The following is a 27,952-nucleotide window of genomic DNA, read 5'->3' as shown; positions in this document are numbered from 1 at the left end:
TTTTTCTCAAATCATATAATTTGCATTTCACCATATTTATATCTATCTTTTTTTCATGAAAATCGAATTGAGATTAATTCATTTAAAAATCGGAAACAATGATAGAAATAACTCTAAACCTTTAAACCAACATTAAAATAAGTCATTCACTAATTTATTTGCTTATTTAAAATAATCTATAAACTATCTAATTTATCTATAACATATATAAATGGGAACGAGAGATAAATAATAGGATTGCTAGATTTATCAATAATGATATCAAAAATATTATAGAACATTTTTGTCATTGGCCAATTAAAAAATTTTAATTAAAAATCTTAAAATATCCTTTGTTATGGTCAATTAAAATAAAAAATCTTAATTAAAAATCTTAAAATATCCTTAGTGATAACCGAGGCCAAGGATATTTATAATGGAGAATTTTCTTCTTTATGTCATGCAATTTGTGTTTGATCATGTGAGCAATAAAATCCTAAAAGTGAGACTATAAACCCAGTCTAGGTAAAATTTTTCCGTAGTAATTTCTTAAATAACTGTAACTTAAATAAGGGAAATTTTAAACAAGGCTACTCTTAAATAAGGCTACTTAGTTTCATATTTCTTAAATAACCACTACATTGGCCTGCTACTCTTAAATAAGGCTAATAGACAGATACGCTAATATTGCATACTGCACTTTCTCAGGACATCTAAAGGAAATTCACTTGCTTAAATGTGAAAGTTAAATTAACCCATCAATTGAGGACTTGCTGTTAAAACAATTCAATTTGCCATTACTGTTACTCTGGATTGTTTCTGCATTTCTTCCTTTTAGCTGCTTGTCCATTTCCTTCATAATCTCCTCTAACCTCTGACGCAGCCAGCCAACTTCCAGTTTAATTGATTCAAGATCTTGTATGCTATTTAACATGGACTTCAGATGAATTTCAGTTAGATTTTTGAGCTCCGCTGCTTGTAGCTTCCAGATAATGTCACAAACAATCTCCAAGAGGGAGGAACGGCATTGAAGAGAATGCAAGGAGCAATTGGCAGCAATATCGCCGTGCTTTGAAAGAATAGATTCAAGAACAGGCTCAAATTCTCCCTTCACTCTATAATTATTTTCCTTCGGTGAAGTTGAATGAGCTTTAGGAGACTCGGCTTCTTTTTTATTTTCAAAGGCGGTGTCATCAGCCTTCTGTTCAAGGCTATTATTGTCTTCTGATTTGATCTCAGGTTTTTGCAATTTTACTTCTGATTTCTGATGTAGGAAATCCAAGTAGGAAAAATAAAGTCAGTGACAAGCATAAATGCAGAAAAAACAAATTAACTGCAGCTTTCATTGCTGGTATGACATTAATCAATCTCAAATTTCATGAAAATTATCTTTTGTATTATTTTGGGATGCAACCCTTTTATGAATCTAAGCTAGAGGCCTCAGAAAAAGAAAATTAATATCATATTTGACTGTTACTGATTGCAAATTCTATGTCTTTTCATTTTTTTTTATCAGGAAAATTTAGCCTAACTATGCAAAATTACTCTTTTAGCAGAACAGAACGTCTATATGATTCTAGACACGAAATGAAGCAAAAATAATCGATCACAAATATAACAAAGTTAAATCATAATGCAAAGATTCATTATTTACCTTGTCTTCCAAGAACTTGACAAGGCCTTGTAATGAAGTCTCTGGATCTTTATTCTTCATTAGTTCGCCTGCAACATCAGCAGGGCTAACTTGAACTTCTTTGATAAGCTTTTCAATGGAATTAAATAGGTCATGATCCCAAATATCCAAATAATTTACTGCTAACTGCTTGAAGGTAGAGAATGTGCAATAAGATAGGTATATGTGCATGTCCATACGGCCAGCTCTTAGCAATGCAGGATCGATCCGATCTTTGTAGTTAGTAGTGAAAACTATAATCCTTTCATTTCCACAGCATGACAGAAGGCCATCTATAGCATTAAGAAGCCCCGAGAGTGTTACCTTTCAATAACAACAACAAATTTAACTTCAGCCACGCTTAGTGCTTAAACCCTTGCAAACAATTGGAAGCATTTTACTCCAAAAAACATGTATAAGTACAATGCAAATTAGTTCTTAATCCCTTCTTCCTCGTTGAAACAAACCCATCTTCCAGAAAACAATAGTAAAACCATAATCAGAAAACGAGAAGTAAAAACTGAGAAGAAAATAAAGAAAATGAGCAAATTAGTTGATGAACAGAGAACAAACCTGAGGCCTTGAAGATTGGGTGTTATTTTCTTGTTGATGATCTCCAGCTTGACGATTCTGAAGCATGATAGAGCAATCAATATCTTCCACCACAAGAATTGACCGATCGGACATATGAAGCAACAAAAACTCAAGACTAGAATCAGAATTAACAGCAGATAAATTCAAATTATAAATATCATAATTAAGATAATTAGCCATAGCAGCAATCAAACTTGATTTCCCAGTTCCAGGAGGGCCATACAACAAATACCCTCTTTTCCATACTTTACCAATCTTCTTATAATACTCTTTCCCTCTAATAAACCCAGCTATGTCATCTATAATTTTTGCCTTCAGATCACCATCCATGGCTAATGTTTCAAATGTCATGGGATGATCTAAATTCTGTCCTTTAGAGCTCCACCCATCTCTACCACCACGAGTAGTGTAAAACTTAACCATCCTATTCTGATCTTTAATTCTCTTAGCCACGTCAAGAACGTAAGGCAGGTACTTGTTTTTAACCAAATCAGTATATCTTTTATGAAACCTGAGCTCATACCATGTCAATTCATAACGAAGTGTAGAATTGAAATCAGTATAATAACCCCATTTCATTGGAATTCCATGAAATACATCAACTATCTCTGAGTTTCTGTCTAACCCATATGTTAGAACTTTCATGCTTTCGCTTTTGCCTACCGTTAGGCGTCGCGGGGAGGATGAAGAAGAGGAAGAGGAAGAAGAAGGGGAGCAGGAAGTATTGCTGCCAAGATATGTAACCAAGGCATTGAAGAGATGGTTTGTGGAGCCTTCATGTGATTCTTTGACGACGATAGTGAGTTCGGATGAGAACCGGCGACTGAATTGCCATATGTAACTGCGGATTTCTTGTGGGATGAATTCATTGAATGAACTACGAATAATTGCAATTGAAGCTAGTATTGATAAATTTGACCCCATGCTTTTTTTTTTTTCCGATCTTTTGCTATCTCTATTATTAGTCTCGTATATGCATGCGAGTTTATATAAGCACAAAAAAGATTCGAAATTTGATGCTTTTTCGGAAATCACTAAAAGTGATCCTTAGGCTATCTACGATTTTATTTATGGAGCAAATTAATAAAAAGAAATTTATATATATATATTTTTAAATGAAGGTATTTTTGAAAATTCATAAGGAAAAAAAGCTTATTGTTATTGGTGTGGTCTATAGATAAAATTGTTAAAAATGTCTTTACTAGGGCTATACATGATTCGTTATAACATAACTTATCCCGAGCGATCCAACCCAACCTAACTTGACAGGTTTAAAATATAATGGATTGGGTTGGACAAGTCATCTTTATAATTCATGGATTAGATTGGATCACTGGTTCACTAGATAAATCCGCATACCCATAAATAAATTAATGAATTATTTAGTTAATTTGATTTAATTTGCAATTTTGAATATAAATACTAAATTAATTATATATGTAGTAGATATTACCTTTGTTATTGGAGTATATTGTAGCTTAAAACATATTATATAATTATGTTACTAAGTATTTTTACTGGTTGTCTTTTTTATTAGAAAATTTAATTTTTCATTGATGATGATGATGTTAAGAAATTTAATTTTAATATTGTCATTGGAATACATTTATAGTTTATGAAAATTATTGTATAATTAAATTTGTTTATTTAATTTTTTTACTAATCTTCTCAAACAATAGTTTTTTATTTTAAAAATATTTTTATTAGTTTCATTCATTTGACCCGCAGGTTTATATTAAACCAGTAGCTAACCTAACCCGTTTATAACCCGCGGATTCACGCATTTAATAAATTGGGTTGGATCAAAAAAATCATTGACCAGCACATGCGGGTCAGGTATTTTAAAACAGTAAACTTGACCCAACCCGACCCACCTAGTATTTAATAAATTTATAGATCGATAGAAATATAGTTAAGGATTTTAATTTGATTGATTGAAAAAATAAAAATAGTTTAACTTTGATTGGTTATTAATTATTATTTTTAATAAATCTTTAATTTGATTGGTTATATTTTTTACAATTAACACATTCTTTAAAATATATATTTTCTAACTTTTTACATATAATTTTTGTTATTATCCTTTACATTTCAAAACATGAATCGAAAATTGAGTTTATAAAACATATACTCAAATATTTTATATTTGATTTTATAAATGCTAATTCAAATGAATTATACCTAAATTTAGGATGGAAAATATTTCAATATTTCAATATTACTTTATTTCGGTAATGAAATCTTAATTCAGATGGATATGATGGAAATACCGTAACAACCAAAAAAAATCATGGAATCAGTTCTCACTCCTATGAAAAAGACATAAGAGATTATAAATAGCAGAAAGACATAAGATGTTATAAAGTTAAAAGGAGGTAATATTATATAATTAGCAAAGGTGTATTCAGCACTGTGGATTTCCAAGTACCTTGGGCTCCACAAACTTGGAAAAGTGAAAAAAAAAAACAATAAGAAAGAAGAAAAGCTGTGGCTGATGGAAGTTCAAAGAGACATTAGACGGTTAAATTGCAATGCACTTGCAATGGCCGCCAATCAAGACCAGAAGAGTCTTAGGTCTTCCAAGTCAATGTTTATACATTAAGTTTTTTTTTTTTTTTGAATGGGTTTATATATTAAGCTAAAAGCCTTTCCCAATCTTAATATGCATAGCTGAGCTGTCATGTCCATATTTGGTAGCCACACTTACGAACTCACAAGATTCTACTTGTGTCAGAAATTTTGGGGCTTCCTTTGTTTGTTTCCAAAACCATTTTATTTTTAAAAATTGTTATTTAGGAAAAATATATGCCTAAATTTTAATTAGGATTTTGAAAGGAAAAAAAAAAATTTGATTTTCATGTGAAAAAATTTACTTGTTATCTCGTTTAATTTCAACATGCTATATTTATTGGGCTAAAATTAAATTATATTTGCGATTCACTAAAAATAAAATATTTTAAAATAAATATTTATCGTATGAGTCCATTAAAAAGTAAAATTACCACTTTTATTTGTTTAATTGGTAGAAAAAGTATAATGGAAATACAATGAGATCATACCAATATCATATGAATGAGAAGAGTGATTTCTCAAAATAAAATTATATTGAAAATTCCAATTAATACCATTTCCAACTTTTTCTTGCTTTTCACCCTTTCTCTTTATTAGGAATTCTCTCGATCCTTTCCCTTTCGTTACCTGAACTCCATTCTTATTGCTTCAATCTTCACGGGACAGGAGACTTTCAAAACAATCATCATCACCTCCTAATTGAAATTAAATTTAATTATTAAATAAGTGTATAAATTTTAAAGATTTAGTATAAAAACAAAGGGAAATTAATTATTTAATCCCTAAAATTTGACGAAATTATTTAAATAATTTTCACATTTTAAATGAATATCTAACACATCATTCGTCATCCTAAGTAGTCCCTCTGTCTATTTTGTACGCTCGAGGAAAGGATGAAAATTCCCCTTGATAGTCTAAAAGCCACAGCTCTCCATCTCTTCCATGGCCCCACTCGTTTCTATGTAAGATTTGGTTGATTTTTATAGTCATTATTGATTATCTCATTATGCATATGCCAACCTAGAAAAACTGGAAACTTTCGTTTTTTTTTTTCTTTGTTTGTAATTTCATTGAACAGCATACTGCTACTGTGATTGGTAAAAAACTGATTGTGGTTGGTGGTGAATCTGGAAATGAATTGTTAGATGATGCTATTGTCCCCTAAACTAAAAAATAAAAAAAATAAAAATATGGCACCCTTAATTTTGTGGGGCATTACTTATGCACCTGAGGTTCATTTTTTTCATCATTCCTACACCTCTCCATGCTAGCAAATAAGTTAATGTAGTCAATCGCTGGCAGGAGCGTCACAGGAGCGTGAAGTATATAAATTTATGCAACTTGAAAAAATCTTGTCCACTCTGGCATGAACAATGTCGTTTATAGTTTATACAGCTACAAACTCATCTACTCCAATCAGTCTCTCTCTCTTCAAAATTCCCTTTTCACTGCTTCAAATCTTCGACCACCTTCAAGAGTAGCTCTTCTTGAAGCCTACACGTTTTTTATCGCTTCCTTTAATTTAGATTGCAATTGGAGAGATACGTATTTGGGCTTTGCTTCCTCTAAAACTGCCTCCCAGCTTATTTTCTCATCTTTCCAATTGATTTTTTGAACTAAATCCACAAGGTTTTTGCAATAGGCGACAATTCATGTAATTGGATAAATCCTTCATTTAACAATATACCGCAGTATAGAAGAGGTTTATTAGCTTATTTATGTACTCTTCGTTCGAGACTTTGTGTTGTATTCTTTACAACTATTCTGATATTACCTTATTACTGAAATTAAGTATGTATCATTATGCAAATTGATAAAGTACTGCTTGTGTTCTTAAAGCCCCATAATCTCTGTTTGTCTAAATAAATTTGGTAGAAGCTTGAGTTTGAGGGCATGGAGGAAAGAAAATAACTAAAATAAGGGATTGTTATTTTCCGTTAAGGAAAATAGATATACATGTCTAATTATATTTTTATTACATGTGATTTTGTATACCTAATCTTATGTACCTTCCCAGACTAGCAACTCAAATCTTCACTAAAGATATTTGGTAAAAGCGAAATTTTATGGATTTTATTAAATTCTTTATTTTTGTCTCCCAGAAGTCAGGAACATGTTCCAAATTGGACATGCATTTCCATTTTCAAAACAGACTTTAAAATTTTGATAAATATGTAGAAATCATATAGATTTTCTGTAAATTGAGAATTAAAGTTCTACAGAGGTTAAGCTATATTTCTAAACAAAAATAATGCAAGTTAATGGGATAAACAGATTCAACCCAAAAGAATGCATTTGACTAATTATAAGGGAAAGTTTTAATGTATCACTTTGCTCAAGTAGATTCAGACCTTGTTTCTTGCTTTGAAAATTTGAGTCCTCTTCTATGACTGGGAAAAATAATTCCATTACTTGCTCTGTTTTATTTCAAGTTTCCTAAGAAATGCTCTGTTTTTGCTTAATGAAAAGACTGGGAGAGAGAGAGAGAGGGGGGGGGAGGATGGGATTTGATGGGATATGAAGAGAAAATAGGGACCCACAAAAGGGTCATGGGAGCAGGCAGGTGTTTAATATCTGCAAAATTTTTACTTCAGGCACATAATTGGCCATAAAAGGTGTTTAATAGGTGCAAAATTTTTACTTTAAGTGTATAATTAGCCATCGCAAAGCTAGGGCTGCCGCAGTGTTATTTGTCAAAGCTCAGGCCAATCCATGTATTTGGCTTAAAAAAATAATAATAAAAGAAGAATAACTTTTGGGTCATCTCCTGCTCAGCGTCACTTCAGATTGGACGCTACCTGCACATTTCAGTCAGTGTGGTTCCGTGAACTTTGTGTAGTTATAGAGCACGTTGTGGACTAAATTGCCTTGCACAGTTGCACGGTGACAGGAATCTCCAGTCAAGTCCATGTCTAGTTACTGGCCGTATAGTTCCTTGCAACTGCCAAGAATCATCCAACCCAAGACACTGGACTATAATTCAAACACAGTGAATTTATTTAATTTTTATTATTATTAAATCTCAATTTTATAAATTTGTTATAACAACATATCCTAAGATTCTTCTCAAAAAAAAAAAAACATATCCTAAGATTAGAATTAAACAAAAATAGAAAAAAAAATTATTATTTACAGAATAAAGAAATTAATTTTAACTTTTTTTTTTAATTTTTTTCCTTTAGTTACTATTTTGTCTCTATGTTTTACTATAGAATTAACTAGTTCTATCCCTAATGTTTACTTCCATGACTGTAATATCCTACCTCCTATTTTCTCTACTTTTCCATTAAACAATATGGGAATAATTATTATTTTTTCATGCATATTGTCGAAATATAATTATTTTCTCCTTATATTTTTCAGGATAAAATAGCCTATTTCTGAGAATGAGAAAGATAAAATAGTTTATTTCAATAAAATATTATTTTTAAGGTTCTTAATGGCAAAAATACATAAAAATAGATTGGATACAACAGCCGCAGGGATAAAAAATTTAGATAAAATTATCTATTTATAAATACACAGATATGAAATAGTTAGCTATAGCAGAATATGGAGACAAAATAATAATTATTTCTTTCTTTTAGTTTATTTTCATAAAGATTTTACGTGTAACTATAAAAATATTATACAGCTTATTAGATGTAGTCTGATTGTTCTCATCACTTATGTGAAGAGTGAGACAATATTCTTTTAGCCCATTGATTCTTCAATGGAATAAAAAGAAAATAATGGTTCCCCAACTTAATGTAATTTTGAAAGAAATCATAAAAATAATATGCGCTGCAGGTATTCTTAGTTCACAGTGCACTGAAATGGCTAATAGAATTGACAATTTCAGTGTGGAAAAATATTTCAACAACACGCACTATCATTGTGACAGCTCAGTCAAATAGCCAATGAACTAGCAATTCTACTGAAACCAATTTGTTTCATTTTTCAAATAAGTAGGCAGTGCCTTTGTACTTGCGAATTGATGGAGATATTTGAAGTGCTTTTGGGATTTTTTTGATGAGTTTTCAGTTTGGTAAGAAAAAGGATATTTTGAAGGCTTTTACCCATGTAAGTTTGCTATAACTCTTGCTGAAGATGATGTTTCAATCTACCGAAAAGGTGTATGTTACAATGATAAGCGACTTCAATCTCCGTAAACGTGAAAATACAAGTTTAAATTTTAAGAAATGCATTTTACTGAGAGAATAAAAAATCCTTAAGCTCTATGACCCGAGGCCATGAGCTTGATTTGGTTAATGAGGTGATATTTTTAGAAAAAATTATACCAATGGTCACATAATTTTAGTTTGTCATTTTCTAGTCTTTAAACTTTGATAATTGTTTCAACAATATCATCATTGAAAATACTAAAATGGTAATAAAAATAAAAAATTTTATTTTAAAAAATTCGTATTTTCTCCTAATATATTAATTTGGAATCTACCTATTAATTTATTTAACAAATAATGTCATTTACATGAAAAAAGTTTAAAAAACATAAGAGAAAAAAATTTCTCCATCATTTATATTATATTATGTAGTATTATTTTCTTTTCTTTTTTATATTCCTTTATAACCATGATTTTGTTTTTATAATATATGTAAATTTTAATATCATATTACTGTTCAATTACCAAATTCCAGTAAGCAACCTCACGTTGAAACAAAAATTAAAGTTAAGTGACTAAAAGAATGACCAAATTGAAATTATGTGATTTAAACAAAACTAAGTGTAAAATTAAGTGATCATTGATATAATTTATCCAGATTTTTATGCTTCGTTTGAAAATGAGAAGAACCAAATAATGGAGAAGGTCTCCAGTTCGAGTTTTAGGTATGAAAATTGCTATGCTATGGGCCCTTTCAGCACTCGAACCGGACGTAATCGGAGTCCAGTGGATTTTCGAATAACGATGGTATAAATCCAAAAAAAAAAAAAAAATAATGGAGAAATGAAAATAGTGGGTTTTCTTGGATACCCAGTGGTATAAATCCAAACAAAATAATAATAATAATAATAATGGAGGAAGGAAAATAGTGTAGAAAAATAGTGAGGAATACTTTTCTTTGTCCCAAAAAGATTGTTACATTTTTTTTTCTATACATTTTAAGAAAATACAATTAATGTATTGATAATTTATGTGTTTCCCTTTTCCACTCCTATTTACATAATAAATTAGCTTCAAATTTATGGATGTAATTAAATGCAACTAAACGTAAAAGTGAATTTGCTAAATGGTAAAATAGAGGAAAAAAAATTTTAAATGCATACTATAAATAAAAGTGGACAATTATTTTGAGACATTTCAAAATGGATTAATGGACAATCTTTATGGATAGTAGAAGATAGGGAAGATAGGGAGTTTTTTCTTTTTTCTATAATTATTTTTGACCATTCTATTTAGATATAATAAAAAAAAGAAAATAAAATATATTTTCCATTATTTGAAAAATAAAATTTTAAATGAACAGTGTCATAAAAATTTAAAAATTTACAACTATTGAAAACAGTGAAATTCTCACTTTTATTGGTTGATTCAAACTCCAAGTTGGAGGTGAAAAATAAACTAAATTTTTACTTCCTTTATTATTTTCTTCCTCTTTGCCAATTAAGGAAAAACTCTTTTCTTTAGGTTTTTCCAGGGTAAATCGTACTAGTGGTCACTTATTTTATAAGGTTACGTAATTTCAACTTGTTACTAAATATTATAACCAAGAGAGATTTCATAAATATTATCAACTCTAAGTTAGCCATCACTCTTAAATATAGAGATTTTTATAAATAAAAGAAATATATGGCATTATATATAAGAAAATAAGTAAAAAAGAAGAAGAATAATTTTCAACCAGCATCAAATCTATATATATATATAATCCTGAAGCAAAAAAAATTATCAGGAAGCTGACATGAAAATACCATACTATGAAAAAAAAAATCAAATCTCTATATTTGAAAAAAAAAATTTAATAATTATCAAAATCTAAATTAAATGAATGCGTTTGAACTCTTACGTAAAGTCATACCATACTCATAATTAAGTATTTTAGTTAGAAATAGATTCAATACCTATAACTAATTAAGGGATGTTTAATAATTTTCAAATTTTACATTGAAAATAATTTAATAAAATTTTAAATAATTTAATAATTTCAAAGCTTTGTCAAATCTTCTAGAATCATTAGGAGTTCCAATTTAAAATCAAATACATATCTTTATAAAATCTATCCTTTATGAGTTTAACTTGTATTTATACGTAAAAACTTTATTTAATCACATTGAAATTAAATGCCTAATAATTTAAAATTTTAATGTTGTTATCTAAATTATTAGAAATCAATCACAAACCATCAATAATTTTATTTTAAAAATTAATATCTACTTAAAATAATTATTTATCTATTTAATTTTTGAATTTTTTTTACTTTATCCTTTTATTTTATGATTAGATTAATTAGGATGGAAAAGTGAAATTCAATATATATATATATATATATATATATATATATATATATATATATATATATATATATATATATGGATTTTTAATTCTTTTTTCTTCTGTATATATATCAATTTATATTTTTTTAAGTCACCATTTTTAATTTTGTAAGTTTTGAAAAGTCTATATAGACTATGAAACCATATATACTAAACAACTTATAAATTATAAATAACTTAAAAACTAAAAATATAACATATAGTAAAAGAGCAACCGCGCAATGTGCGGGTCTTTACCTAGTATATATATAATCCTGATGCAAAAAAAAAAAAAAAAAAAAAAAAATCTAAAAAGCTTACTTGGCACTCTATTTATTAAGCATTCTATTTTTCATGTTTTTAGAAATTTTTGTATTTTTTTCTCAATTTTTAATTAATTAATTAATTAATTAATAATAACTAATAAAGATAACTTTTAAAATTTTAAATTATATAGGACGTTGTAACTAAAATACTAAAACACCATTGTATCCTATCTTTATATTTTTCTTATTTTTACTTTTTATAGATTTTAATTCAAGTTAAATTTTCTAATTTGTTTATCTCTAAATTTTAGAATTTTCAAAACAATGGAAGCAATAATGTTTGTGTGCATAAATAGCATGAAATGGATAGCTATTTTCACAAGTATTTGAAATTCTGAAACAAATAGTACAGAATATCAAAATCATAAAATAAAAATTTGAAAGTGGCTTGAGTTCACTTTAGCAACAAATTGTAGTGTTATCCTAGATGAGTCGAGACTGAACTTGCACCACCACTAATTCCGTGCCGCTTCTTCTACTGCTTTTGATAATGGGTTTTGATTGTAATGGTTTTCTTTTTCTTTTTTTTTTTTTTTTTTTTTTTTTTTTTTTTTTTTTTTAATTTTTGATTGTTATGATATAGAATCAGATGCTGAGGTTGTTGATTTGAATTTTGAAGGCAGCATGTTTAGCTGGCTAATATGGTTTATTTAAAAGCTGGGATACCTCCTACTGTAACTTAACAAAATTTTATTGACTATATGTCTATATTAATGCAGCTTTTTGTTGACTGTGTATTTATGTTAATATTTATTTTCATTGATGATAATGAAGTAGGGATTTGCCATTCAAATGTTCAGTTTTTGATTTATTGAGTAATCCGAATCTATTTTTTTTGTAAATATGATATCTTTATATGTTGTTATTTTTTTCATTTTTTTTTTTTTTTTGCAATTAAACAAGCTCGTCGTTGTTATTTGAACTAAAGACTAAGTTGATAGCAATTAAACAAGCTCGTCGTTTCTTAGTTGAATTTTAATTTTATTTGCAGTTGCATAAAGATTAGGATCCCATGGAAAAGTTCATATAATCAATAGCCTAAATTATAATAGTTGCCTAAAATTGAAAAAATAAGACAATTTATAATATTTTTTTTTAATTCAGCCTAACAAAAATTATTGCTACACAAATATATTATATTTTAAAAAATAAATATTATAAGACATATCATTCAAGTAATCTCCCACAAAATCCCCCGCAATGTGCAGGTATTTACCTTTTTTAATTAATGATATTGAAATAATTAAATTTATTTGTCCTTTTTCTTTGATACCTAATGCTTGACTGTTAAATATGTAGTAATATTATTCAAATAAACAAATATTTTCATTGTGAAAATAGATAATAATCAAATGTCAAAATTCGACGAAGTATGATTAATTTTATAAAGGTAGTAAGTATATTGAAAATAGATAATAAACTAAAAATCTAAATATGATAGAGTAATTATAAAAATTCAATAACTTGTCATGTATGATATCATGTATCAAGGAATGATTACTGATCCTTCCACTTATACTATTCCAAGTATGTGAAAGCAATAATTAATTATTTTATGCATGTTTGTCCTTCTTCTATCAAATTATAATTCTCTCAATTTATATACTTGCAAAATGCAAATTAATGACATGCAAATCTGTGTATGCTGCAGCCAAAGTCATATCAAGTTTATATTTTATGTTTTTTTTATGCCTTGTGTGAAATATGCACATCTTTGTTTGTTTTTATTTTTTTTATTTCAATAAATCAAGGATGCAAATAAAAAAAAAAAAAAAAATATATATATATATATACACTTGATTTAAATGAGAATTTATTCTATAATTTTATTCTATGAAACTCTACCAAAATTAAAAGAACTTGCAAATGAGATATGAATTTAACAAGGTTTATAACTTATTAAAATAGCTAATGAGTTGTAACTAATTATAAGATAATAGAGTAGCATATTAAAAATAAATTAACCTGTATATGGAAATTTACTTAAAAATGAATTTTTTAATGAAATTTATTTGCAAAAGAGATGATGTCATGTGAATTTGTTCCAAATATCATGTAAAGAACCATTAGAATTACCCATAACTATCAAATCCTTCATCCTTTTATATTAATTAAAAAATCAAATTCTATATTCTTCTTAATTAGCATAGAAAACGAAACGAGAAAACAAATTAAATTCACATTGTCCTTTTCTTTTTCAACCTAGATCTTCATTGTCTTTTCTGGACAATTTCGCTAACCGATTTAAAACATGAGCCAGGCGCTTAATTAGGCATGGCCGGTTCAGTGAATCGCCGGTTTGAGATGTTTAAAATTTTAAACCGAAACCAACCCTTGAACCTCCGGTTCCACCACGGTTTGACACGGTTCCAGCAAACCGACGGTTCAAATTACGGTTCTGATTCGGTTTCGGTATTACGCAAATTTTTTTTTAAAAAATAAAATTTTGATTACGAATTTATAAATAAATAATAATTTTAAAATGTTGAAATTTTATTAACTAAATAAATTATTATAAAATTTAAAAAAAAAACTTCTATTAACTAACTTAGAACTATTATTACATTAAATTTACAAATTTTGCTAATTCACTAATATAGAAAACTATAAATGGAATATAAAATTAATGGAATGAGTTGAAAATTATTATTCTCAAATACTAAGAAAATTATTAAAAAAAATCAAAATGAAGTAAATTTATGAATGAAAAAATTGAGATTAGAGAAAGAATTTGGAATTGGATGTAAGAAAATAAAAAATAAACAATAGATAATTCCAATATTAAGGAAAATAAAGCAATAGAAAAAATAATGAACTATTGAAATTTGAGAGAATTTTAATTGATAATAAGAGAAGAGTTAAAATATAATTGGTTGTGAAAAAAAAAATCATCAACTCATCATATTTATATATGTTTCTCATTTATTAGTTTTCCAAATTGTTCCTTATAATAGAAAAATAATAGCTATATTTTTAGATAATTTAGTAAATTACAGTAATTAATTAATTAATTAATTAAAAAATAAATAAAATTTATTTACCTATAAATAAAAAAAAACACCTATCATATCAAAAACTATCCATTACACTCTTTTTTGTACACTTGAAAGTATTTTTTTTTTTTATAAATCAATTATTCATGTACCATTTTTTGTACAAATTAAGTCAAATCATGTATACTTTTTTTTCACCACTTGTTATAACTTGTGTATCATTGTACTTCTCTTCACCATAAATCAAATCAACTACAATCAAATAAAGTGATATAAATTTTTTTATAAAAATTTTAAGCTACAATTTTTTTTGTGCATTCGGTTCGAACTGGACAGAAACCGTCGGTTAACCGTCAGTTCCAGGTCAGTTCCGGTTCATATTTAACATTCACATAAACCTTAATCGGCCCTTGAACCGTCTGTTCTGGTTTAAAATTATGAACCACTGGTTCTGGTTCATCTACAGTACGGTTCGATTCTAGTTAGAACTGAACCGGTGGCCATGCCTATGCTCAACGATAAAAAGCAAAAAATTAAATATTTACTTATCTCGCGACCAGTATCAATGGCAGTTGTTGTTGACCCATCTTTAGATTAATCAACTTGCCAATATTGTCAATATACACATAACCTTCGTGAAAAACATGGAATTGGAACCAAAACAATATTGAAATTCATGTTTAGTCTAAACCTGCAATAATATTTGCCAAGATCCCACCAAAGCCCAATTCCGTTTTGGTCAATTGGACCGAATAATATATGACATCAGGGTATTTCTGTTGGGAATGATCGTTAGTCCCGACTCATAAGCATGAAACCCAATTAAGTTTTTATTTTAATAAATAAATAAAAAGATTCAATGCTCTCTCTATATCCAACTTTTTATTTTTCTTTTGTTAGAGATTTTTAAAATTTTATTCTATTTTTCTGTATTGAAATTGGACAACTTAAATGTCACGACCCGATTCCGTGGGACGGACCGGCACTAGGGCCCAGGTAAGCTTAAGGCCCCCAAGGCCCGTAGTAAGCCTAACTCATCTAATCTATCGACCTATCTGTCCCGATTTCTTCAAAACAGTAAACCCATATATAAACGTCTGGCCCAATCTCAAATAACACATAATATATAACCTAGGCCTATTCACAATAAATTATAATCACAATAAGGGCTTACTGGTTCACCTGCAGCTAATTACATAATATTTAATTTATAGTGTAGTGCTAACAATAAGTCCAATATTAATACACAACCCTATAACTGCGGAGTTCAAAAATAATCTGATAATAGAATAATTTATACATCCATAAGGAAATAACAGAAATATAAAGTTTACATTTGTAACTCTGCGGAGAAGATTGCAGAGCTTCAGTCGAATCAGCTGCTTCCTAGTACCTGGGAGGTTTGGAGAGAAGGGGGGGTGAGTTTTGCAACTCAGTGAATAATAATAAATAATACACACCACATACAGTCAAGCAAAATGCACCCTAGTATACTGAATGAACACACAACAGTCAATCATATGACATTACATCAGCACCCACAAACAATATCACCTTCAAATAATCACATCACGTGGAAATTAGTCAGTGGAGTCACCGAACCCCCGATGAGCCGTCCTCCCACATGGCTCATCCTCTCACATGTGCACCAGGGAGCCGATCCCCCATACTGGCCGACCGGTCTAATCCTCACTTGACCAGTCCTCTCATTGTTTTTCCATTCTCTCTTTTCTTTTCCATACCAACAGGAGGCAACCCGGTCGTCTCCATCAAATCTAGATCATCAGGCGCTCACAACAGGAGGCCACCCTGCGGGCTGCGATCAAATCTAGATTATCCGGTGCGCCCAATAAAGAAGCCAACCTGTGGTTAACAGTAACGGTAACGGTAGGTGCACACGGGGGCGCCGATCTCCCATTTACCCGGCTAACGGTAATCAGGATCCATATAACGGTACCGATAATCATAATCAGGATCCATATAACGGTAACGGTCTCACAAACCCATGGTGACCCACTTCATCCTAATTCCACACAAACAAGTCACAATATATGCACAACACAATTATTCAAACAATTTTTGAACGTACTACACCAAATACATCCAAATATACAATTATGCAACATAAAATAAATGAGCTTTAATATAAAAATATATATAAGGTTTGTAAAAAAAATGCTATGCAAATGCATGTTGATATGCATTATTTATTATTACTCACAGTGATAGAGAGCGAAATTCCAGCTTTGATGTTGTCTTGGAGGAGCACTGGATGGACCCGGGCGATCTAAGAAAAGGAAGAACGACACAAAAGAAAATAATTCTATCAGACAATATTTCTTTACCATTCTAAGAATTTTTATTTTATATTCTAAATTTTTCTACGTAAATAAATCTCGATATTTAATTTATTTTCTGTACTAAAATTTTATTTTTCTATCTAACTCTATTTTATTTGTTTTCGTCTGAATATGTTTTTATTTTCTACCGAAATTTCGGCAACATCTCCCCTAAAAATTGGACTATCCACCTGTTAAAATATCAACAATGTATTTAATATCTCCAAATCACACGGCCCATCCATCGGGCAATCAATCAATTAAATTTTCCATCCTCCATCAATTTAATTTTTCCCATCCTCCACATTTATCCACATCAACTATATTAATTTTTCTTTAATTCCATAAATCAAAATTTTCCAACAATTTTATTTACTACCAGAATTTAATTTTAATTAATCAAATATATTTTTATTAATCGACTCATCAACACTAAATTAAATTAATTCAACTAATCAAATTTGCTAAATTAAATTAACTAATCCAGATTACTAAAATTAATTTAATTAACTAAAATTACTAAGTTAAATTATACCCAAATTACTAAAATAAATTCTGAGAATTAGCAAGAATTGCTCTATACCCCAAGTATAATTTTTGTTGAATTTTGCTAGATCGGAAAGGCTTACGCGTGCTAGATCGGAGCTACGCGCATCGGGACTGCGAGCAAGTGGCGCGATCTACTGGACAGCAAGGATGGCGGCGCAATGAACTCGAGGAGCTGTGGCGCTGCGATCTGGCTGAGGATGAAGCGCTGCTGCAGGTGGAGCCGCTGGCTGTGGCGCGCGAAGGAGCGGCGAGGCGGTGCTGTGCGCGATGGAGGCGGTGCGACTGCAACTGGCGCGCGGTGGTGATCGGCTGACGTTGCTGGAGCTGCTGGAGTTGCTGGCAGTGACGCAGACGCAGTTGCAGGGAAGAAGAAAGGGAAAGAAAGAAAGAAAAAGGAAAGAAAGAAAGAAAGAAGAAGAAGAAGAAGAAGAAGAAAGGGAGGAGGAGACGCGGTGACTGTGTTGGTGGAGTGGAGGTGGGGCGCTGGTGAGGGTGAGAAGTAGAGGTGCAGCGCTGGAGATAAAAAGAAAAGAAAGAGATGTTTCTAGATGGTTTGGGTCGAACCGGTTCGATTCGACCCAAATCTTTGATTTTCAATTGGTTTTCGGCTTTTTCAATCGGTTTTCTGTTCGATTTCTCACAGTGTTCGCATTAAAATATTAAAATAAATTTCCAAGCTGTCGGTTTATTAAATTTAATTGGAAAATCTTTGAAAATAAAAATTCGAGTTGTTTCATTAAATATTTTAATTAATAATTATTCATATTAAATGATTTAAATTACTGAACCTTATTTATAAATAACTATCTATCCTAAAACACGTTATTTGAATTGCTTAAATTACACTACCTAAAATTTAGTTGAATTTTTAAATCGAAACATAATATATCTATCTATTTATATATCTGTATAATTTTTTTTTTACCAATTTTTGGGTTTTGCTTTATTTATTTGTATTGGCATTAGACCTTAAATATTTATTGAAAATATAAATAAATATTATCTTAATATTCTATTAACCATATTAGATAATTTAAATTATAGAGCTTTATTTGTAGAATTATCTACAATAAGCTATTTGAATTGTTTAAATTATAAGTAAATTAACTACAACAATCCAATTTCATCTCCTATGAGAATGTAAAGAGAAGTAACTACAGCAATAGCAGTTTATCCAATTTCGTTTTTGCAGGAGTATGTGTTTTATTCCAAGGTCTAGATTATAACAATTTACAATATTGTCAATATTGTCAATAACCAGGGTTTATTCCCAGGAAGGTAAGTTATTTTTTGATTTTTTTTTTCTTTTTTAAGAGGGGGTAATTGCCCACCCTCTCATCAAGGTGGCTTTGTCCTTGCTTCTATTAGTTATAAACTTATTTACAAGTTAAAAAAACTTCTTTATGTGTTAAAATAAGCTTCAGGATAATGAAATGTTAAGTTTATTGGAAAATGGATTTTCATTGATCTAAAGCAAATTATCTTTCTTCAGAAAAAACAAGGAAGTGATTTTGTTGCCTTATTAGTCTATATTGATGACATTGTTATAGGTACAATAACTATATGTCACTCATAGAGAAATTGAAAATCTTCATGAATTCTAGGTTTAAATTGAAAGACTTGAAAATTCTCAAATATTTTCTTGCATTAGAAATTGCTAGATATGTAATACCCACAATTTGACAATCTAGAATATTCTGATTACTATGATAATTATTGCTATTTGAAAGAATAGAATAATTGAAATTACTTTAATTTGTTAATGAGGAACTATTAATTAAAAGATATGATGTTTAATGGAAACCAATTTTGTTATGAAAATCAAATTAGAAGAATGTTAAATGAACTTAAGCTTTGATGATGAGAAGCTAGCACTAGAAGCTCATTAAGCTAGCACCATGATTTAATATTTGATGGATTAATGTTAAATTGCCTAAGACATTTGATTAAAGTTTAATTGTGCGTATATATGTCCTCAATTTGGTAGTTGTTGATATTCTAGCTTGTTCAGTAATTTCGATTATCCGAGTAATCTAGAAATTGGGAATAACGAGAAACACTATATTTAGAGGGTATTAATATCAATTAAATGGAAATTAAAGTATTTATGAATCAATTTGAAAGATTGAAGGGAATTGAGAATAAGTTAAAGAAGAATGATTTCCCGGTAAAGCACAATTTTACTCGAAAGTCTCGAAAATCGATAATTTTGGTATAATGTTGCTTAAACAGGGCTGAGATTATTAAATAGACTTGGTTTAGGCCTAATTGGGACTAAACTAAATTATTAAAAAGATTTAGGTGCAATTGTAAGAAAAGAGAATCAAAGGAAGGATTAAGGTGTAAAAAGACAACTAAAGGACATGGACAGAATTACCATGAAAGGCTTTGATTGCCACCTATTTATGATGCATCATAAGGCACCTCTTGCTCATTTTTTGCTAAAAATGGTCGAAGCTCCATGAAAAGAGAGAGAGAAAACTCTTAAGGCAAGTTAAAAGTGCATGAAAACTTAGATACTTTCAAGTGATCCTTAAGAAAAGGTTGGTTATCTTATCTTCCTCTTTCTTTTCCATGTTTTATTTTTGATTTCCATGAACTATGAATATGAGGTACTTACTTATTGTTGCTGACTTGGTGGAGATGATGTGATTGTAAGTGCTTTTAAGGTGATTAAGTATGGTTAAGCATGAATTTGATGTCAAGTTTGCGTAATTGACCAACTTGGATAATTTTAGTCATTTGATTGATAATCTATGGATTAGGTATTCTGATATATGAAAGGTAATTATGTTATTTAAGTGTTAAAAGAGTTTTTATGCATTAATTAGTGGTGGAATTAACTTAAGGATGCTTAAGGAGGTAAAGTATTGCTTAAGTCTATCACAATTGAGCATCTTAAAATTCAGTCACTAAGATGGACTTGGTTAAATAGGTAAATGAGCTCGAAAAATTATAAAATTTTACAGAGAACTATTTTAGGATATTGGAAAGGCTGTGGTAAAAGGGCTACTGCAATGGGTAAATAGAAATGAAGTTATCGTAAATGAATGCATGCTGCTCAGTGGAGAGGCTGACAGAAAATCGGGTACTATGCTTAGGTTATTTAGCTATGCAAATGAACTCCAAATCCATGAAATTTTATATGGAATTAGCCTGAGATATGAAAAAGATTTTGTTAAAATTTTAAGACAAATAGATTTAAGAAACTAGAGATATAAAATTGTCATCCCTAATTAAGATATGTTTTGTTAAGTATTCTGCAAAGCCTTTAGCTAACAATATCAAAAGCTATATATAGTGTGACCTATATCAAAAAATGCACACACTATTAATGTATTTTTCAATAGTAATAATAATTTTGAGAATTTAATTAATTATATTGAAATAAGAAATTAAGTATTTTTTTATTATTATGTTTATGATTTATTATAAATGATTATTTATTTATTTGAAATATTAATGTATTAGTTGTTTAATATAGTGTGTCCTAAGTATGTGGATGTCCTACTTATTTAAAAATTATTGTAACATGTACATTCCTATATCTCGTGTTCCATGTTCATACAACCTAACTCCTAGCATATGAGATTACTTCATACACCAAGTTGAACAACCAAGATTTTTTTTTTAATTACTAATTAAAAATGAAGAGTTTTTTTTTTTTTAATTTGTTCTTGTGTCATTGAAATAAGAAATTAAGTTTTTAAATTTTTGTTTATGGTTTATGATAAATGATTGTATATTTTTTTGAAATATTAATGTATTACTTATTTAATATAGTGTATTCTAAGCATGTTAATATCCTATTTTTTAAAAATTAGCGTACCTGTACGACGTTCCAATTTATATATTTTAAATTATTTATATCTTGTTTATTTATTAGTAATATATTATTTATTCACACTTTTAAGCTTGTAGATTACTTATTAATTGTTTTAATAAGAAATAAATTTATATTAATATATTAATGCTATAGATAATATTTTTTGTAGATATTATTTTGATAATGCTTTATCTGAATACATAAAACAATTTATTTTCTTACAATTATGTCTTATATTTTTACAATTGTACTAACTCTTATTACAAGTAACAATTTCACATAGTTACACTTGGCTATCATTATCTAAACTTTTCTGCCTTTATATATTATTAATATATAAATACTTATCTAAATTGGATTTATAGTCGAATATCCTCTAACCTGATGCTGCAGCCAGCCAATTTCCAGTTTCGGTGATTCAAGATCTTGTGGTGCTATTTAATAGTAAAGGAGATTTATTTGGAATTTTATTCGGCCATTTTAATTTATATGTGCATGATTAAAAAGTGAACGCATCTAATTTATAAAGAAAGAGTATTATTTTCTCAAATCATATAATTTGCATTTCACCATATTTATAATCTATCTTTTTTTCATGTAAATCGAATTGAGATTAATTCATTGAAAAATCGGAAACAATGATAGAATAGATAACTCTAAACTTTTAAACCAACATTAAAATAAGTCATTCACTAATTTATTTGCTTATTTAAAATAATCTATAAACTATCTAATTTATCTATAACATATATAAATGGAAGGAGAGATAAATAATAGGATTGCTAGATTTATCACTAGTGATATTAAAAATATTATAGAATATCCTTGTCATCGGCCAATTAAAAAATTTTAATTAAAAATCTTAAAATATTCTTTGTTATGGTCATTTAAAATAAAAATTTTAAAATTAAAAATCCTAAAATATCCTTAACAATAACCAAGGTCGAAGGATATTTATTAGGGAGAATTTTCTTCTTTATGTCATGCAATTTGCTTTTGATATTTATAATATTTATTTTAAAAAATAAATATTATAACACATATCATTCAAGTAATCTCCCACAAAATTCTACGCAATATGTGGGCATTTACCTTGTTTATTAATAATACTGGAATAATTAAATTTATTTGTCCTTTTTATTTGATACCTAATACTTGACTATTAAATATGTAGTAATATTATTCAAATAAACAAATGGTAAATATATAATTATTTTCATCGTGAAAAAATTTTATAGATAATAATCAAATATCAAAATTTGACAAAGTATGATTAATTTTATAAAGGTAAATATATTGATGCTAAAGAGAGGGTTAATAAACTAAAAATCTAAGTATGATAGAGTAATTATAAAAATTCAATAACTTGTCATGTATCATATCGTGTATCAAGGAATGATTATGGATCCCTCTACTTATATTAATCCAAGTATGTAAAAGCAATAATTAATTATTTTATGCATGTTATACTTAATGGTAGGTTCTCAAGTTACCACCACAAGTTTGTCTTTCTTCTATCAAATTATAATTCTCTTAATTTATATACTTGAAAAATGCAAATTAATGACATGCAAATCTATATATGCTGCAGCCAAAGTCATATCAAGTTTTATTTTATGTTTTTTTTTATGCCAGTGTGAAATACACACATCTTTGTTTGTTTTTATTTTCTTATTTTAATAAATCAAGCAAGCAAATAAAAAATATATATGCTATGAAACTTATACCTATATATATATATATAGACACACTTGATTTAAATGAGAATTTGTTCTACAATTTTATTCTATGAAACTCTGCCAAAATTAAAAGAACTTGCAAATGAGATATGAATTTAACAAGGTTTATAACTTATTAAAATAGCTAATGAGTTGTAACTAAGTATAAGACAATAGAGTAGCATATTAAAAATAAATTAACCTATACATGGAAATTTACTTATAAATGAATTTTTTAATGAAATTTATTTGGAAAAGAGATGATGTCATGTGAAGTTGTTCCAAATATCTTGTAAAGAACCATTAGAATTGCCCATAACTATCAAATCCTTCATCCTTTTATATTAATCTTAAAAAATCAAATTCTATATTCTTCTTAATTAGTGTAGAAAATGAAAGGGGAAAAAAATAAATTCAAATTGTCTTTTTCTTTTTCAACACAGACCCTCATTGTCTTTTCTGGACAATTTCGCTAACCGGTTTAAAACATGAGCTAGACACTTAATGATAAAAAGAAAAAATTAAATATTTACTTACCTCGCAACCAGTATTAATGGCGGTTCTTGTTGACCCATCTTTAGATTAATCAACTTGCCAATATATGCATAAGCTTCGTGAAAAAACATGGAATTGGAACCAATTCCCCCAAGGTGTGAACTTATTCTTTTTACTGCAAGGGACCAACGAGGAAGAGTATCCTTATGGAAATTGAGTTGTTGTGTTGTGAAGGTTGAGTTGTTGTGATGGAAGGTGTATCCCACACTCATCCCACCAATTGATAACTTCTGAAAATTAGGCTTAAGCTATCCAATGTTCAGAGTTGAACTTTTTAGAAATTGATTCCTTTTGAATTTCTCACTTATCCAATATTTATAATAGAAGTTGTATAGTTAGATTTGGATTAGGACAATGGACATTCCCCACTACCTATTAGTTAGAGGTTTTCTAGGAATACAATATCTTTAATATATATCTATATGTTATTCTTTAATATATTTATCTATTATCAAATGTTAATATTACCAGTTAGGTTAACAGGAGGTGTTAATATTACCAGTTAGGTTATCAGGAGGTATTTTAGTCACGTAGTTAATCCTGGTAGTAAATATAGTACAGCTCTATTCAGAGGTGAAGCTAGGTTTTAAATTAAGAGGGGGGCAAATACTTGAATATGTAAGTTAGGGGGATAAAGTGGTGAAAATGTGTAACATTTTGCTAAACAACTAGGGTTTATTCCCAAGAAAGTAAGTTATTTTTTGAATTTTTATTCTTTTTAAGAGGGGGTCATTGCTCACCCTCTCATCAAGGTAGCTTTGCCCCAGCTTCTATTAGTTATAAACTTATTTACAAGTTAAAAAAACTTCTTTATGTGTTAAAATAAGCTTCAAGATAATGAAATGTTAAGTTTATTGGAAAGTGGATTTACATCTATCTAAAGCAAATTATTCTTTCTTTAGAAAAAACAAGGAAGTGATTTTGTGGCTTTATTAGTCTATGTTGATGACATTGTTATAGGTACAATAACTATATGTCACTCATAGAGAAATTGAAAATCTTCATGAATTTTAAGTTTAAATTGAAAGACTTGAAAATTCTCAAATATTTTCTTGTATTAGAAATTGCTAGATCTGTAATATTCCTAATTTGACAGTTTCAAATATTCTTATTACTATGGTAATTATTGCTATTTAAAACAATCTATAAACTATCTAATTTATCTATAACATATATAAATGGGAACGAGAGATAAATCATGGGACTGTTAGATTATCAATAGTGATATTAAAAATATCATAGAACATCCTTGTCATTGGCTAATTAAAAAATTTTAATTAAAAATCTTAAAATATTATTTGTTATTGTCAATTAAAATAAAAAATCTTAAAATATTCTTAGCGATAACAACAGTCCACGAATATTTATAACGGAGAATTTTTTTTTTTCATGTCATGCAATTTGCTTTTGATCATGTGAGTAATAAAATCCTAAAAGTGAAGCTATGAACTCGATCCAGTCAAGATTTTTCCCCTTGTACTTTCTTAAATAACTGTAACTTAAATAAGGGAAATTTTAAACGAGGCTACTTTTAAATAAGGCTACTTAATTTCTTATTTCTTAAATAACCACTACATTGGCCTGCTACTCTTAAATCAGGCTAATAGACAGATATGCTAATATTGCATACTGCACTTTCTCAGGACATCTAAAGGAAATTCACTTGCTTAAATGTGAAAGTTAAATTAACCCATCAATTGAGGACTTGCTGTTAAAACAATTCAATTTGCCATTACTGTTACTCTGGATTGTTTCTGCATTTCTTCCTTTTAGCTGCTTGTCCATTTCCTTCATAATCTCCTCTAACCTCTGACGCAGCCAGCCAACTTCCAGTTTAATTGATTCAAGATCTTGTATGCTATTTAACATGGACTTCAGATGAATTTCAGTTAGATTTTTGAGCTCCGCTGCTTGTAGCTTCCAGATAATGTCACAAACAATCTCCAAGAGGGAGGAACGGCATTGAAGAGAATGCAAGGAGCAATTGGCAGCAATATCGCCGTGCTTTGAAAGAATAGATTCAAGAACAGGCTCAAATTCTCCCTTCACTCTATAATTATTTTCCTTCGGTGAAGTTGAATGAGCATTAGGAGACTCGGCTTCTTTTTTATTTTCAAAGGCGGTGTCATCAGCCTTCTGTTCAAGGCTATTATTGTCTTCTGATTTGATCGCAGGTTTTTGCAATTTTGCTTCTGATGATTTCTGATGCAGGAAACACAAGTAGGAAAAATGAAGTCAGTGACAAGTATAAAGGCAGAAAAAACAAATTTGATGCAACTTTCATTGCTGGTATGATATTAATCAATCTCAAATTTCATGAAAATTATCTTTTGTATTATTTTGGGATGCAACCCTATGAATCTAAGCTAGAGGCCTCAGAAAAAGAAAATTAATATCATATTTGACTGTTACTGATTGCAAATTCTATATCTTTTTATTTTTTTTTTATCAGGAAAATTTAGCCTAACTATGCAAAATTACTCTTATAGCAGAACAGAACGTCTATATGATTCTAGACACGAAAAGAAGCAAAAATAGTCGATCACAAATATAACAAAATTAAATCGTAATGAAAAGATTCATTATTTACCTTGTCTTCCAAGAACTTGACAAGGCCTTGTAATGAAGTCTCTGGATCTTTATTCTTCATTAGTTCGCCTGCAACATCAGCAGGGCTAACTTGAACTTCTTTGATAAGCTTTTCAATGGAAGTAAATAGGTCATGATCCCAAATATCCAAATAATTTACTGCTAACTGCTTGAAGGTAGAGAATGTGCAATAAGACAGGTATATGTGCATGTCCATACGGCCAGCTCTTAGCAATGCAGGATCGATCCGATCTTTGTAGTTAGTAGTGAAAACTATAATCCTTTCATTTCCAAAGCACGACAGAAGGCCATCTATGGCATTAAGAAGCCCAGAGAGCGTTACCTTTACATAACAACAACAAATTTTACTTCAGCAACACTTAGTGCTTAAACCCTCGCAAACAATTGGAAGCATTTTACTCCAAAAAACATGTATAAGTACAATGCAAATTAGTTCTGAATCCCTTCTTCCTCATTGAAACAAACCCATCTCCCAGAAAACAATAGCAAAAACATAATCAGAGAACGAGAAGTTAAAACTGAGAAGAAAATAAAGAAAATGAGCAAATTAGTAGATGAACAGAGAACAGACCTGAGGCCTTGAAGATTGGGTTTTATTTTCTTGTTGATTATCTCCCGCTTGACGATTCTGAAGCATGATAGAGCAATCAATATCTTCCACCACAAGAATTGACCGATTGGACATATGAAGCAACAAAAACTCAAGACTAGAATCAGAATTAACAGCGGATAAATTCAAATTATAAATATCATAATTAAGATAATTAGCCATAGCAGCAATCAAACTTGATTTCCCAGTTCCAGGAGGGCCATACAACAAATACCCTCTTTTCCATACTTTGCCAATCTTCTTATAATACTCTTTCCCTCTAATAAACCCAGCTAAGTCGTCTATAATTTTTGCCTTCAGATCACCATCCATGGCTAATGTTTGAAATGTCATAGGATGATCTAAATTCTGTCCTTTAGAGCTCCACCCATCTCCACCACCACGAGTAGTGTAAAACTTAACCATCCTATTCTGATCTTTAATTCTCTTAGCCATGTCAAGAATGCAAGGTAAGTACTTGTTTTTAACCAAATCAGTATGTCTTTTATGAAACCTGAGCACATACCATCTCAATTCATTAGGAAGTCTAGAACTGACATCAGTATAATAACCCCATTTCATTGGAATTCCATGAAATACATCAACTATCTCTGAGTTTCTGTCTAACCCATATGTTAGAACTTTCATGCTTTCCCTTTTGCCTACTGTTAGGCGTCGCGGGGAGGATGAAGAAGAGGAAGAGGAAAAGGAGCAGAAAGCAATGCTGCCAAGATATGTAACCAAGGCATTGAAGAGATGGTTTGTGGAGCCTTCATGTGATTCTTTGACGACGATAGTGACTTCTGATGAGAACCGGCGACTGAATTCCCATAGGTAACTGCGGATTTCTTGCGGGATGAATTGATTGATCGAGCTACGAATAATTGCAATTGAATTCCCATAGGTAACCAAGGTATTGATCCCATTTTCTTTTTTTTTTTTTTTCTATCTTTTGCTCTCTCTCTCTCTCTATTTTTTGGATATGCATGCCACTTTATATAAGCACAAAAAAGTTGCCTTGTACATAAATTCAGTTACTGTATTTTTGTAATGCCCTCAATTTTTATCGTGATATCTAGAGTGTAAACGAGCATAACCAAGCCCAGTTGAGCTCGAGCTCATTTAAAAATAGTCAGGCTCGGTTCGATAACTAAAAACG

At 29.3% G+C, this 27,952-nt stretch overlaps 2 protein-coding genes and 1 long non-coding RNA gene across 3 annotated transcripts; all 3 read right to left on the bottom strand.

Annotated features, from left to right (window-relative positions):
* Positions 1-575: 575 nt before the first annotated feature.
* On the bottom strand, positions 576-3,226 carry LOC105628855 (AAA-ATPase At3g50940). The gene is made up of 3 exons (XM_089720041.1): positions 2,225-3,226; positions 1,634-1,975; positions 576-1,243 (listed from the first exon to the last, which is right to left on the bottom strand). Exons 1-3 carry the CDS (start codon positions 3,167-3,169, stop codon positions 725-727), a joined length of 1,806 nt encoding a protein of 601 aa, XP_089576167.1. The 5' UTR covers positions 3,170-3,226; the 3' UTR covers positions 576-724.
* Positions 3,227-15,758: 12,532 nt separating this feature from the next.
* LOC149496659 (uncharacterized) lies at positions 15,759-18,006 on the bottom strand. The gene is made up of 3 exons (XR_016320345.1): positions 17,530-18,006; positions 16,829-16,894; positions 15,759-16,000 (listed from the first exon to the last, which is right to left on the bottom strand). It is a non-coding gene; the product is annotated as an uncharacterized LOC149496659 (long non-coding RNA).
* Positions 18,007-25,123: 7,117 nt separating this feature from the next.
* On the bottom strand, positions 25,124-27,587 carry LOC149496658 (AAA-ATPase At3g50940-like). The gene is made up of 3 exons (XM_089720071.1): positions 26,776-27,587; positions 26,185-26,526; positions 25,124-25,796 (listed from the first exon to the last, which is right to left on the bottom strand). Exons 1-3 carry the CDS (start codon positions 27,439-27,441, stop codon positions 25,275-25,277), a joined length of 1,530 nt encoding a protein of 509 aa, XP_089576197.1. The 5' UTR covers positions 27,442-27,587; the 3' UTR covers positions 25,124-25,274.
* Positions 27,588-27,952: the final 365 nt, after the last annotated feature.

The sequence above is a fragment of the Jatropha curcas genome, chromosome 4 (assembly GCF_041381405.1).
Source record: "Jatropha curcas cultivar XTBG-Jc1 chromosome 4, XTBG_Jcur_1.0, whole genome shotgun sequence".
In the NCBI taxonomy this organism is placed as follows: domain Eukaryota; kingdom Viridiplantae; phylum Streptophyta; class Magnoliopsida; order Malpighiales; family Euphorbiaceae; genus Jatropha; species Jatropha curcas.
The sequence above is the reverse complement of the archived record's forward strand: the minus strand, read 5'-3'. Positions and strand labels throughout refer to the sequence as shown.